General features: G+C 33.4%; 2 protein-coding genes across 3 annotated transcripts in view; one reads left to right on the top strand and one right to left on the bottom strand.

Moving 5' to 3' along the window:
- The window catches only part of LOC111002657 (receptor-type tyrosine-protein phosphatase kappa), a 52,528-nt gene extending 45,058 nt beyond the window's left edge, over nt 1-7,470 (bottom strand). For both annotated transcript variants that reach the window (XM_022272829.2, XM_022272830.2), the window contains exon 1: nt 7,336-7,470. The gene's annotated coding sequence lies outside the window, so the exon portion shown is untranslated. The remainder of the gene's footprint in view (nt 1-7,335) is intronic.
- Nucleotides 7,471-10,262: 2,792 nt separating this feature from the next.
- Nucleotides 10,263-12,358, top strand: LOC111002656. The gene is made up of 3 exons (XM_022272828.2): nt 10,263-10,570; nt 11,388-11,623; nt 11,813-12,358. Exons 1-3 carry the CDS (start codon nt 10,364-10,366, stop codon nt 12,210-12,212), a joined length of 843 nt encoding a protein of 280 aa, XP_022128520.2. The 5' UTR covers nt 10,263-10,363; the 3' UTR covers nt 12,213-12,358.
- The last annotated feature ends 1,574 nt before the right edge of the window (nt 12,359-13,932 follow it).

The following is a 13,932-nucleotide window of genomic DNA, read 5'->3' as shown; positions in this document are numbered from 1 at the left end:
CAGAATTGGCAAGTTAATTTAATAGGCCTTATTTATAAAATATACTATTACGTAACAGGTAAGTATATAGATCGACGCCGATGTTGACCTAGATTAAGAGAAACTATAGTTATTAATATAAATCTTTGAACGTGAACTTCATTATCACATTGTGTAATATATTCGATCGAAAATATTTTAGATTTTTATAGAGTCTTAACATTTAGTTTTATTTCCCAAATTTATTTGCAGTGATAGAGTATTAGTGTCAAAGGTCAATAAACTATTATTAATATTAGATCTGTATTAAGCATTGAATCGTGAGCGGTGAACGAGGATTGAGATTATTGAATGAGTGTCGAGAAAACCATTCCACAAACGAACGATAAATCGAGCTTGATTCTCATAATTGATTTTTTTCTATGTTCGTCTACTACACAATACTGTTTTGAAAAATTTTATCCATTCAGATGATGTTCCCAACATGAATTTCCAATATTACTTTTATATTGATTATGGTAACAATGTTTTGGTTGGTTTCCCTATTTGACACACCCCAAAGATGACCATTAAAATTACTCGGCTTATATAACATTTTCTCGGCGGACTGCATCGACGCTGTTAATTTTCCAAGTGAGTGGTGCCGGGTACAGTGTCATTTGAGTGGAACTAACGATCCCTAATGAGGTTACATGATGTATCTCCTTGGGCATATGACAAGTTAAGCTGTATACACAGACTAAACTACTTTAATCTCCTACTAGCCTTGGGTAATGTGGTATCCTATAATCCTCATAAATGAAAGCCTTAAGAAGTTAGCGTTTAGAAAAGAAGACTTTATGTTCAAAGTCTTAAACAAATATATACCCAATTTTGGATATTGCGAACATTATCTGTTTCCTCAAATTTGTTTATATAGCGGAAATGTGGTGACAGAGGGGAGACTTCTAAGCTGTTTTTCAATTTTTATGTATAGTAATTTGCGTAAATCACATTAATTACCTAGACTATTTTAGTAAAAATTAACTTTGTAAGGAACTATTCCATTTGTAGCAGAGAGTGGGTGGCCACTGGACGCTGAAATCAATTTAGTGAAATAAAACTCGACAGTTAATAGAAAGCATCGAGCAGGACAAATTAATTTTAAAAGGCTTCGTATACAATATTTAATTACAATATATTTCAATTCACATATTTATTACTATTAAATCATTTAATAACACACAGAAAATTAACAAAAAACTTATTGTGTTGTTTTTTTTCTTTTTTTCACATTTTATATAATTATGTGTTAACACGTATCATTTAACACAGAACTCACTTTTTATAAACCTATTTTCGTAGGTACATGTTAGCAATAACAACCACTCTGATTCCGAAGATGGAATGGAATGGAAAAATGATGAACAGCAGATATATGTACATCCTAAATTGTATTAACGTTGTGAACGTATCCGATGCCACTCAATCAATTTGTACGCTCTACAACCACATTGCATTTGACATAATAATATGTTAGCGCACTAAACGTGAAAACCGTCAAGACACATTTATGTCGAAATGTCAAAAATCATTAGATTTTCTATTGTCCTCTCATAGATCTACTACCTATTCTTTTTTCATAAAAAGGGAAGATGTTGTTTATTACGTCAGCCAAGTAAACAAAATACGTACAGTAGATTTATATTCCGATAACTCAGAACAATGGTAAAAGTGAAAATACGATAGCTTCCTCTTTGATCCTCTTTTAAAGCACATTTTGAAGCATTCTTGTAGAATGTAGAGACACAAACAGAGATTTATTAATTATTTCGGTTGATTTCAATTAATGGGTTTCTTTATGACATTCGAGAAGATCGATTAGACGTGTGTTTTCGTCTCAATCTTATGGACAAGTTATAATTCTAATACAGTTGACAAATAAAATAAAACAAAAATAAATCATGGAACATTTTTAGTTATGCTCAGATTTTGTATCTATTTCATGATCACGTGTCAATCTAATAGGCAATTAGTTGATCAGCCTTCTGTGCCTGACACACGCTGTCGACGTTTAAGGCAGTCGGGTCAAAGGCAATCCTGTCGGTTTCCTCTCATTCACCGTTCGAACTAATGAGCACGTAGCAGAAAGTCCATTGGTGCACAGCCGGGGATGGAACCTACGACCTCAGGGATGACAGTCGCCCGCTAAAGCCACTAGGCCAACATTGCTCAAAAAGGCAACACTTGTATTATATTGTATTTGTCATCAAAATCATTGTAAAATGTATCATTACAACATGTATAATACCATATCACTAATTTCATAAGATAATTTACTTAATCAAATAAAAATTGTTTATTTAATTTTCCCTTCCTCGCTATCAAACGATTTCACTCTTTTGTGAGTACTCTCAAAGAAGTTATTAAAAAAATGTAATTGAATTTACAGTTCAGTTGATTTGAGAGCGTTCGTTGTTCGTTTCTCCTTCTACAAACTAATGAAAACTGTTACAATAATTTATACTAGATCTACGTCTAAAACTAAATTGACGAATGAGGTATAATAAAAATAACATTTACAGGTTTCAAATATCAATAGAAAATTTTCATCTTAACGAAACCGCATTGGTATTGGGTTAGCGGGTCAATGGAGGCTGACATTTTAACCAACCTCATTAAAATAATTAATTCCATTTTTCTCGTTCATTTTTACATTTTTTAACCGGATAAGATTCATATTATTTTATGGGGAGTAAGTATTTGATTACATAATTATGTATATCTCTAGTACTACAAAAATATTGTTTTCTTTAAATAAAACAGTAATGTATGCATAATCACGAAAGCGGTCTATTTTCTAAATTTATACACTATTATAATATATAAATTTATAACAATCATATTAGAGATGCAACTCATCATGTATATTAATGTGTTATATATTTTGGCATATAAAAGCTATACAAACCATGGACAACAAAATAAGTATAACAACGAAAGTAATTGACATTTGGCGATACAATAAAAGGCAAGGTCAGGCTATTATTACATAATAGAGCCGAGCCCCAGGGAACTCTTAGATCATCATTTCGGTGTAATTTTATTAATATTGTCAAAGACCCTTATTTAAAAAAATAAGTATGCTAGCGAAATTATAGCAAACTTAAAAATTGTTAACCGTCGAAATTATATGAAATGTTAATTAGTTGGGCATGTAATTGTTAATTGATCAAAGGTAGGAAATACAAAAAAAACCGACTTCTATATCTTTCTTTCTTTAAAAGATAATCATGTAAAAGTTTTTAGTAAAGCAAAAACCCAATTTTCCTTGAGTAGAGATATCTGGCAGCAGTCGCATGACGATCCGTCGGTAGCGCGGGAATCCCATTCTATTTCTGTAATTCCGAGAGCCCTGAATGACTGATGCGTTATGCTATGCAGTGTGACGTTTAACAATATTACTATTGTTATTTGGAGATCATTTGCGATATAAAACACACATTCTACAAGGAACAGCGTTGATCGTAACAAAAACTACATAAAACTATAGTACTTATTAAACCACAAGATTAGCATTTGGTTAAAAAGTACCTAGTGCTTATTAACTTATAACATTAGCACATAAGCATATATTACCATATTCATTCTAATCTGTCTAAACGAGCGACATGGATTTATTAAATTTTCTTGATTATAATTTGAACGTTAATATTTGCAGATATAACTATATGAATTTATGAAATAAACCAAATGTTGCCAGAACCACGGCATAAGTAAATCATTCTCTATGAACCTCGAACGCCTTAACGAGATACGTGTCAGAATAAGAATTTCGCAACCGTTAAACGTTAAAAAAAATTTACTGCCTGCCAGGCGGAGAGGATTAAAATTTGGGACTAATATATTATATATATATATATATATATATATATATATATATATATATATATATATATAGATCTTTTACTAAAGCTATTTGTTTTTATAATGACTCTACTTGAGAAGTAGAAGGTGAATTTTTATTTACAAATAAAAGTGAACTCTGTACCGGAGAATTTTTAATGAATAACTTTTGTTATATACTTAAAAACTGTCTTCTCAATTATACATGCATTATACATCTCTAAATTAATAAGTACCTAATTAACTAGCATTATCGATTAATAAACTTAATAACACAAAAATAGTTTTTAGTTCGTAGCAGTAAAACCTGAAATTGGCGCCTTGAACCAACCAAACGCACTAATCTTTAGCGTAGATATTATTTTTTATACACCATACTGTAGAGATCTTCTGTTTACGTGTTTATGCACTACTTATATCGATAATTTCAGAACATACGTTAGAAATCTTGAATTTTTTTCAGTCTTTTGCAGTGTTCTATAATTCAATATTAGTAACGTAAGCAATAAAATAAACAAGCACATAAATATTTCCTAAACACGATATGTACCATCCAATCTCTGTATTCCAATTTAATTTAATTAATAGATGTAATCTGCTTGAAATATAAACATAGCAATTAGCTCGACAAGAGCCTCTGATAACAGAATATGAACCCATCTTGCTCTCAACTAGCAACTTTCCACCTCTCATGAATTATGAGAAAAATATTTAACGATAGAGCCATATTTTATTTGGGGTTGCGAACTTTAGAGTTAGTACTACTAAGTACTACAAATTTAATAATAAATACTATACAATCTGCAATATACACGAAATTTACGTTAGTATGATCGGTAGTACTGTACCTAAGGCAAGGCAATACGCTCGTTATGATGTTACGAGATATATACATAAATTTATTTATTTTCAAAAAAATTAATAGTAGGGGCATTTTTAATCGTATATGAACCCACAGATAACAAAACTAGTTACATAAATAAAATCGTACTCTAGAAATTGCCAGCAAAAAATGTCGATCAATTGTATATAACGTAGGGTTGCTAAGTTGACTTCGGTACCTTCAGACTTATGCCTTTTGAATGTGATGCCAAAAGGATATTATATGTATTTTCATTGTTAGCTTTCAATTCAAGCACAAAAGGCCGACCGACAAAAAGTAATATACTGTCTCAGAGCGGTCTTCGTTCGGAATATTGGATGCTGTGGTCTTACCCCTAGGTATAAATCCCGTTTGCTAACCACGCTGTATTCCCCATTGAATAATGGTTTTAAATAAAATTGTAGGAAGCTGTAGGGTATATATTATTAAAGATAAAGTCTAGCTCAATGCGTCTGATAATCTGCGTTGTAGATGCATGAACGTGTTCAATGTAATAAAAGTACCAGTCTGGTCCTGCTGCTTGTGGGCAAGTTAATGTAACCAATGTCGTGAATTAAATTAATGGATACTGGTATTTGTATATAAATGCTTCTTTTTAATTTATTTATTTATTTAAATTTTATGTGATCCTTAACAAGTAATGTTTTTATCTACACTGTAAGTTGTAACAAATTATTTTAAGCGCAGAAGATCTGCCATCGTTAAAGGCTCACTATCTTCGTAAGAACTACCGAATATCGTAGGTACTATCTCAACAGACTAAAGTAAACAATTTCACGGCATTTAAAATAAAGCAAATCAAGTGTCGGTAATTATTACTTTTATTCAGTTATAAAACATTCAAATCCGTGGAGAAGGGTCAGGGATTAGGGTGGAATTACAAACACGGCTTGATTGGAGGTTTGTGTTTCTGATTTATTACTTATGGAGAATGAAATTTTTAACTGAAGAACATGGGTGTGCGATTCTCAACTCAGAGGCAGCGTGCAGTAGAGGTTGCGCAATTGACACTTACTTGGAAACCAGCTCATGTCTCAGACCAACCGTAACGATGACGCGTATATGTACGCTTAGGTAGCTTGACATAATAAATAGATATCCCCATTTATTTTAGTGAATCTTTCTATTTTCATATATTCTAGAAAATAACGTAACATTTTAGCTCCTTAATTTAACACCCGAAACATTTTTTTCTTATCCGTGGATTAATCTAGACTTAGTGTTGGTGGGTAATTACAGAAATGGAAGCTTTGGCCAAATCGCACTTTTAATACACTGTACTTCCTTTCTCTTTGGCAATGGTTTTGATTGTTATTTTAAAGAAAGTTGGTTTAGTTGACATTTAAGTTTACGGACGAATCATTCTACCCCAGCTTTATTTGGAGTTATTCTATTAATATAACATAAAGTCTTAAATGTGATTTGAAAAATATATAGTTGTGGGGAGCAGAAATTTTGAAATGCAGATAGATATCTGAAGTGTGGGATGAATAAACGTAAACAATGGGTTGGTTAATAATCTGTAAACACTTGAAAGCTTTGGTCTATATCGCCAAAGTGTAAAAAAGGAAGAGGAAGCTTTTCCCCTTTTGTTCATTCGATCGAGGGAAGTGCGTATGGAGGCTGTGGTAGGAAGTCGCCGGCGCGCGAACCAATTTCCGGTCGCATCAATAACTCTGGATTTGTCGACGTTTTCGCATTTTCTATGCCCTTTCTTGCCCTTCCGAATTCGAGTGATCGCATCTAACTGATTGATGAGGGACTCCAATGGGTAACGATCTTCTTACATAAACGGTTCGTGAAGATTGACTGTTTGTTCGCCTATCTCTCGTACTGAAACTAGGCAACAGATTTTAGTTTTGAGCAAACAGATTTTTCAGCTGAGACCTCGAGACCAAGTTAATAAGAAAATCGTATTGAAAGCTGCTTTTTCCCGTAGGCCATCAGACCCACTATCGATTTAACGTCAGTTTCAATCTATGTGCCAGTTCGGATCAAAATAATTAAAATGTTGGGATTTTAATTACATCTTAATTAAAAATACTTTTATGATTCTCAACAAAATGTTTATCGATTTTGATAAATAACAAAATGACCAATGTTTTTGCTTAAATTAATAGGTGAATAACAATCTAAAATTAAAATCTAATCACATAATCATCTTGATCGTCATCACATTTTTCTATGTTTCTGTTTTGTCATTAAATGAGATAAGAAAAATCTGTTAAAACACATTTATATTCCTGACATTTAATAAGGATAGTTCATGCTTATGACGTTGCTGATTCCGGAGGAAAGTTATTTAAGCCACAAAATGCCTTACATTTTTAATACTAGTGTACATAAGCTTTATTCTGAAAAATTTGCTAATTGTATTCGTAAAATAACTTTGTTTCAAACCTTGACATGAATTTCCTGAGCTCCGAAAATACTCATTATGATACGAGCCCTAATCTCATCGTAAAAACTATTTGTTAACCGCTTACATTACCGAATCTCATGTTAGGTACAATGACCAAAATACAAACGATCCAAGGACGACTACATATAAAATGGCCGTACTGAAAAGATATTAAAAAAATACTTACTAATTTCAACTGGTGAAGTCCGCCACGGTACTAGAGTTAACACTAATCACTATCAAAAGTGTAATGATAAAAGAGAAGTGGCGTGAAAATGGCTAGAGCTGTGCAATGAGAACGCGTGTACACAGCTCGAAGTCGAGCGGAGACTGGGGCGTCTCAGTGGCGCCGCCGCCCGCCCGCCCTGCGTCTTATCACGAGAAATATATTTAATGGATAATCGGCACGACGATGGAATATTGAAGCTCTCTTTATGACGCCGCAAGTTATGTTGTGTTATGTGACGGCGGCAAATGCGAGTTGTAACTAAGATTATTATACCTATTTTGTTGTGCCTGAAGTATTACTTGACAATAAGAAGTGAATTGCCCCTAAAACTAGTCATTTTGACTTTCAATATCAAAGATATGGGATTTCAATAGTTTGACTTTAACAAATATTGGAATAATGACATCTGGCGCAATTATAGTAAGTATTATAATAATATATCCCAAACCGTACTAGCTATCGCTCTTTGTAAAGCAAATCATTTACCAGTAAGAAGTGAAGGTGCATAGGTAATAAAATAAAGTGGCGTACACATCTTTTCCTTTTTTTCAAATTTTTCATTTATTTGTATTTGGAACAGGTAGATATTATAAAATCTTCGTTTGATATTGCGCCATTTTACATATTTTTTCGTGATCATCATCAAATCACAAAATGGGTGTTAAAGAAACTGGGATTGCAGTAACCGCCTTGCACAAAATGGTTATGGTGCCGTCGGTCATATTCCAGACACTTCAAAAGGTTAACATCAGCCGTATGTTAGTATATCGTAGTATTCCAAGAAGAGACAAATTTGTGTGTTTTCCGCTACTCCTCTTTTCGAAAACCCTCTTCTTAAAGCCACAGCCAGCATTGGAATACTTGGCGTTGACATCGAACGACGTTCAGTTTCGCGGTAACTTGTCGGGAAAGGCTAAATTTGCCTTGAAAGAAAGAAATGTGGGGTCACTCTGCATCTTCTGCCCACTGAAGTATTACCGAACCAATTCGACATAGGGTGCGCCCGCGTGCGGTTAAAACTACAAAGGCTGTTAATACTGTTAGAGCAAGAATTCGCTCGAACCCCATTTCGAATGAAATAATCTTATCGATAAATTCCCGCTAGAACTCTGTTGCAAATTATAAAACAAGATCTAAAACTCCTTCTTGTCGTAGGTGTCCAGTCCAAGGAACAGTCCTTCCTATCTACAGGTTTTATTGTTTTTTTATTACTCTTTAGTGAATAATATGTTTCGATATGTGTAAATATGTACAATAATAGACCTGAATAGTAGTTTTAATCTAGGAGTACATGAATTATCTTTACATTTAATTATTTAACATATGTATATATTTATATTGTAAATTATTTTTTAAAAGATCTAGCTTCTCAACACGAAACTACATTTTGGAAGGGACAACTAGAATCATCTATATATTTAAAGTTCAAAGGTGCAATTCAAAGTTCAATTTTAGGTGGTCTAATTGGTATAAATGATTCTATTTTATTTTATTTCCTACGTTAGCCCTTTTTCGAGGACAAATCTCCTTATAAAATTGGCAACCTATAAGGTTGAATGTTCATCACATAACAAATTAATTTTAGCTCGCTAACTGCTGCAACCAGCATTTATTTACATTCAGCCTCTGCCGCTGCCCGTCGCGCTGCCGGCGATAATTCCCTAAATACTGCTGCAGCAGGATCAAGAGGACATATACAACATACACTATGTTAACAAAGTGCCCTACCTCTCACTTCTGTTTCAAGTTTTGGCAATGGCAGACGTCGAAATAATTACAGTGACCGCGCTGTCTCTTTTAGCGATACATAATTATGTTCGATATTTTAAAAGATATCGAATACAAAAAAAGAATGTTCGTCGTAGACGATGGTGGATAATTAGATACTTATAAAGTTATATTTCCATCGAAATATAACTTTGTAATGTACCTAATTATCAACCTACCTACTTAACTAATTTTTCGATGATCTAAACGAACGTCTTTCTCCTCCAAGCGCTCGGCGAGTACTGACAGTGACGAGTGACGCGGACTACTGACTACTGAGCACCGAGCAGTGAGCGTCGGAGCAGAATGTAAACACGCACTGGTCCTTTGACTTCCGCACAAAAAACCGCCATTTTGGGGAGCGTCGGGTAGCGCGAGTGATAATGGCAGTGGCATGAGAAGTATTGCATTTACACACTTGTCTTGCCCACTTCCCTGCTAGTCAGGGATTTACATTCAGCCGTAGAGACGGCTTAGCTGTTCGTCTCATTGTATGTAGTAAATGATTATTATTATCGTAATCGTTATCTTTAACATACAGTGATTTAAATTCAAACGGTTTATTTATTTGACGCTTTTGAACTGAATTAAAAAAGTCTAAAATTTAAATAATATATTACGTCACAGACGTATTTTATTACTTTAATCTCGTCATATTGATTTACATACTGATTTATTACGATCATCTCAAAAAACTTCTGATGATGTACAATATTAAAGCATTTTGCATTCTCCATTTCATAGATTAAAAGTAAGGAATTAGTAATTGCTATATCAACAGGGGGTTTATGATTTGATATGACATTGACAAGAATACTTCAGCAATATGTTTACCTCAAGGAGTAAATGAATGTCTCCTGTGTCTGCAAGGATAGCATCATATAGATTTTGCACGTTGTGAAATGTATAGCTTATTCGGCCATGAATCGAGAAAATATAAAAAATATCGAAAAATAACAAATTTAAAATATACATTAATACACTTTGAAACTTACAATCTAAAAGAGTAAAATTTTATGCTATTTGTAAAAATATGATCGCTGTCTTATAATGCAGTACTATTCGACAGATTAAATCCTCTGATATGCGTAGTCTGATATCACCATTACGATTCATAGCAAGGTCAATAAATCCGCAGTGTAAAAAGCGTGTACGTTCGACCGCTCGCGTCTGTCAAATGTTGATCAGTATTCTTCTTAATTAGTGTATCTTTAATGCAATGTGTGACGAACCTTTAGTACCTCTACCGGTGGAGCGATGGCCAGAGCTCAAAGCTATGTTTAGAAAAGACTGGCCTCGGGGCATATCAGGCTATGGAGTTCTGGACATTGAAGAATTAATAATTAATAACGGAGCTGAATACGGTTTCAAAGCATATGTGCCTTATGGAGACATGTGCAACGGTCTGGTCGGAATAAATGTAAAGGTTAGAGGAAATTTTTCTATTTATTGTCACTATCGCGGCCCAAACATTCTAAATGGTTTCTTATTTTATAAATAAAAATGATATATCTAGTCCGTGGTACCTTGTTAGCACAGCTGTTGGGAAAACCCTAACCAGTTTCCTGTTTGTGAATCACAGATAACTCAATAATAGTACAGAACAAGATGTTGACGGTTGTGTGATCGAACTGAATGACTAGATATTGGTAAATAGTTTTCATTTAATTCTCTATGTCGACCGTGACCTCTATGCTCTTCTATGGCTTCATTGTTATTCGTATATTTGCTCACGCTAGTTGCTCACGTCACTTTACTAACAGCATTTTGATTACTTATGACATTTCTCGCTCCCGTAAAGTCTCATCTAGATAAGATCTTTGATTATATTATAATAAGTATTGATTACAATATGAAAAAATCCATCTCATAAGGGTTAAACCGCATGGCGCTTAGTCATATAAGTCTCATAAATGTGATAAATTTAGTTATTTTAATAACAACAAAATGAACAAAAGTATCTCAGTTATTAAATAAATTTAATTTTAAACACGTCGGGAAGGACCTAAATAATTTGTGTTGTAAAATATTGTGCAACAAATTGGCCAAAGAAGTTTGCTATTTACTTAGTAGCAGGCGCACAAAGACTAATTAAGAAGTGTTATCAGTCATTCAACATCATGTTCCATTACGTATTTTTATGACGATGAAATATAGAAAATTGCATTCCCAAGTCCTGTTTTGATATCTGTCAGAAATTGAGATGCAAATCAGAGTTACCGAGAATTTAAATTTTTTTCCAGGGAAACTTCTTTGAATTAATTATCCAACCAACCAAAGATGTCACGACCGACCTTGTGAAGGCACTGAAACATACGAAACTCATAAACTGGAAAGGTCCGATAGAATTGGCATTTGCTCCCATAGAAGTGGCGGACGCTTTCAAATCTATTTTACATGAGAAGAAGATGTTTATCAAAGGTATTACAACAACTGAAACATTTTATATTGAGGATGATGCGCCATATTTCGACGTTGAGTAAGTTTAATGAACATTTAATAAATATAAAACAATTTAATCTAATTGTATTGCGAGATTATGAAATCAAAATATATTTACAATTATGTTCTATTTTTACATTGGACCACTGGGTCTAGCGTATCCAATCACTGTTAATTTGAACCTTACACGTCTTCCAATTTAACGATTATCGTGTCTATTTCTCAGATTACCCCCAGAGCTAACGTTCGAAGTGATGACCGATAAATATGCTCATATATCCAACGATACTTGGCCCCACAAATATTCAGGCTCGATTTGGTACTATCATCTATTAATCAAAGCCAAGCTTGGCTATGGCCTGTTTAAAAATGGAGAACTGATTTCTTGGTGTTATGTCAAGGAAATGGGAGCCCTAGGGCATCTGTACACCCTTGAAGCTCATAGAAGAAAAGGATATGGAGAGCTGGTCCTTAAACTCATATCGAACACATTGAGGAGAGAGGGAAGAGTTGTTTTCGCCTTTTGTGTGGCTGGCAATGTCACTGCCCGAAATCTATATTGCAAATTAGGGTTTTCCTCTGCTGGGGATGTCAAATGGTGTCACACTAAGCCCATTGTGGAATAACTTGATTAAAAGAACGGAATTTCAACGAATAACCGGATTATAGTAGAGATAGAACTAACCAAACATCGATTTAACTAATCCATATGTCAATGTTTTGATTACAAGCTGTTCGATATAGCCATAAAATTAATTTAAAGCCTTATAAATGTTCGTTTTCTTTAAATGTTTTTCTCTTGTTTATGTAACGTAAAAATTAGCATAAGAATCTGGATGATATAACAGTGCTGGCCCTAATATCTGAAATGTCCAATAATAAAATAGTGGACATTTAGTTACGTAATAATATACATTTTTCGTAATCTCTTTGTAACGGTATTCAGTATTTATTTAGAATCGCATTACGTCGGGATCATCCAGACGTAGGAGCAGACAAATTAAATTCTTTTTTACTTAAAATCACTAATTTCATAATCTAGTTTTACGGCGTTTTTCTCTGTGGAAAGTGAACTACAGTAATTTGAATATATGTAAACAACAACTTTATTAAGTACATGACGAGCCCGAATTCTCGGCGTACTCTTTGTAGCCAGAACAGAACTAAGAATAAATAATGTTGAGTTATTCTAAATAAAGAGCGTAATTAAATTGTTACTTCAATATATATATTAAATTTGCAAACACGTAAATAAATAAAAGACCCATTTGATTATGTAAGTACTTTAATTAAAAGTTTATTCTGTGTTCACAATTTTATCTCACGAAATTGCTTAAATTGATTGTCACAGCATATTGGCTTATTCCATTTTCACACGATACGTAGCTATCAAAAAAATTGATGAATTAATTGTTATGTTGTAGATTCTGCGACATGGCAGACAATTCATGAGAGAATTTAGAGACTTGCCTAAATTTTGCCAAATAAAAACAAGTAAAACGTCAAAAACCTTTCAGAAAAGTTTAAATCTGTTTAATTAATTTACTTCTTGATGATGTGATCATAGAATATTTATAAATTCAGTTTCACTAGTCTCATGTTTACAAAAACGCAGAACAACGTATAGCAGATGTATCTTTTATCTCATGTGTATATTTATGTATTCATTCATTCATAGACATGTAGAGGATGCCAAGAGGGTAGTGTAAAACAAAAGACGAAACGATTACGTGTTTGATCTCGATGAGCTGTTGACTAACCACAGTCAACCGAGGGTGCTTCTCGATGATTTCCTTATAGATTTACACAAAAAAATTTTACCAACGTGCGATTTAATTCATGCTTTTAAAATTTTACATGCGGGTGTTTAAAAGATCTAGTGTACGGTGAGCTTATCACGAGAACGCAATAGGTATTGTCAAAGCGCTAATGGCGTGTCACAATTCTCATGATTAGTAGCTTTATTAATTTGTAAATATTACTTTTTACTCGCTTACGATCATGTTCTGCTAAATTGATGCAACGACCTGAATGCTTGATGCTTGTCCGTTTTTTTTAAAGAAGCTATTTCAGTCACACTGCAATGAGTGACGTCTCTATGCAGTTTTATTGCATTAAGTTTGAGTCCTACACAAAAATAATGTTATCCTTTATTGAAAATAGATAAATAGGAGTAGTAGGTAATACATTTACTTTGTCGGAAATACAGTGCTCAAGAAATGGCATCTCGACGCTATTCAATAATGATATAATAATAGGCTTATACAAAAGGTTTTTAACAACAAAAGAAGTAAACGAAAGTGCATTTGTGGGAAATGCTGTTAGCAGGAAGCGTTTGAAGAATGG

Source organism: Pieris rapae, chromosome 3 (genome assembly GCF_905147795.1).
Source record: "Pieris rapae chromosome 3, ilPieRapa1.1, whole genome shotgun sequence".
Classification (NCBI taxonomy): domain Eukaryota; kingdom Metazoa; phylum Arthropoda; class Insecta; order Lepidoptera; family Pieridae; genus Pieris; species Pieris rapae.
The sequence above is the reverse complement of the archived record's forward strand: the minus strand, read 5'-3'. Positions and strand labels throughout refer to the sequence as shown.

Excerpts from the sequence above, each read along its gene's own strand:
- LOC111002656 (XM_022272828.2), top strand. The coding sequence starts at position 10,364 with ATGTGTGACGAACCTTTAGTACCTCTACCGGTGGAGCGATGGCCAGAG. Across the intron at positions 10,571-11,387 it reads TGGTCGGAATAAATGTAAAG|GGAAACTTCTTTGAATTAAT; the intron begins GTTAGAGGAAAT and ends ATTTTTTTCCAG. Across the intron at positions 11,624-11,812 it reads GCGCCATATTTCGACGTTGA|ATTACCCCCAGAGCTAACGT; the intron begins GTAAGTTTAATG and ends TCTATTTCTCAG.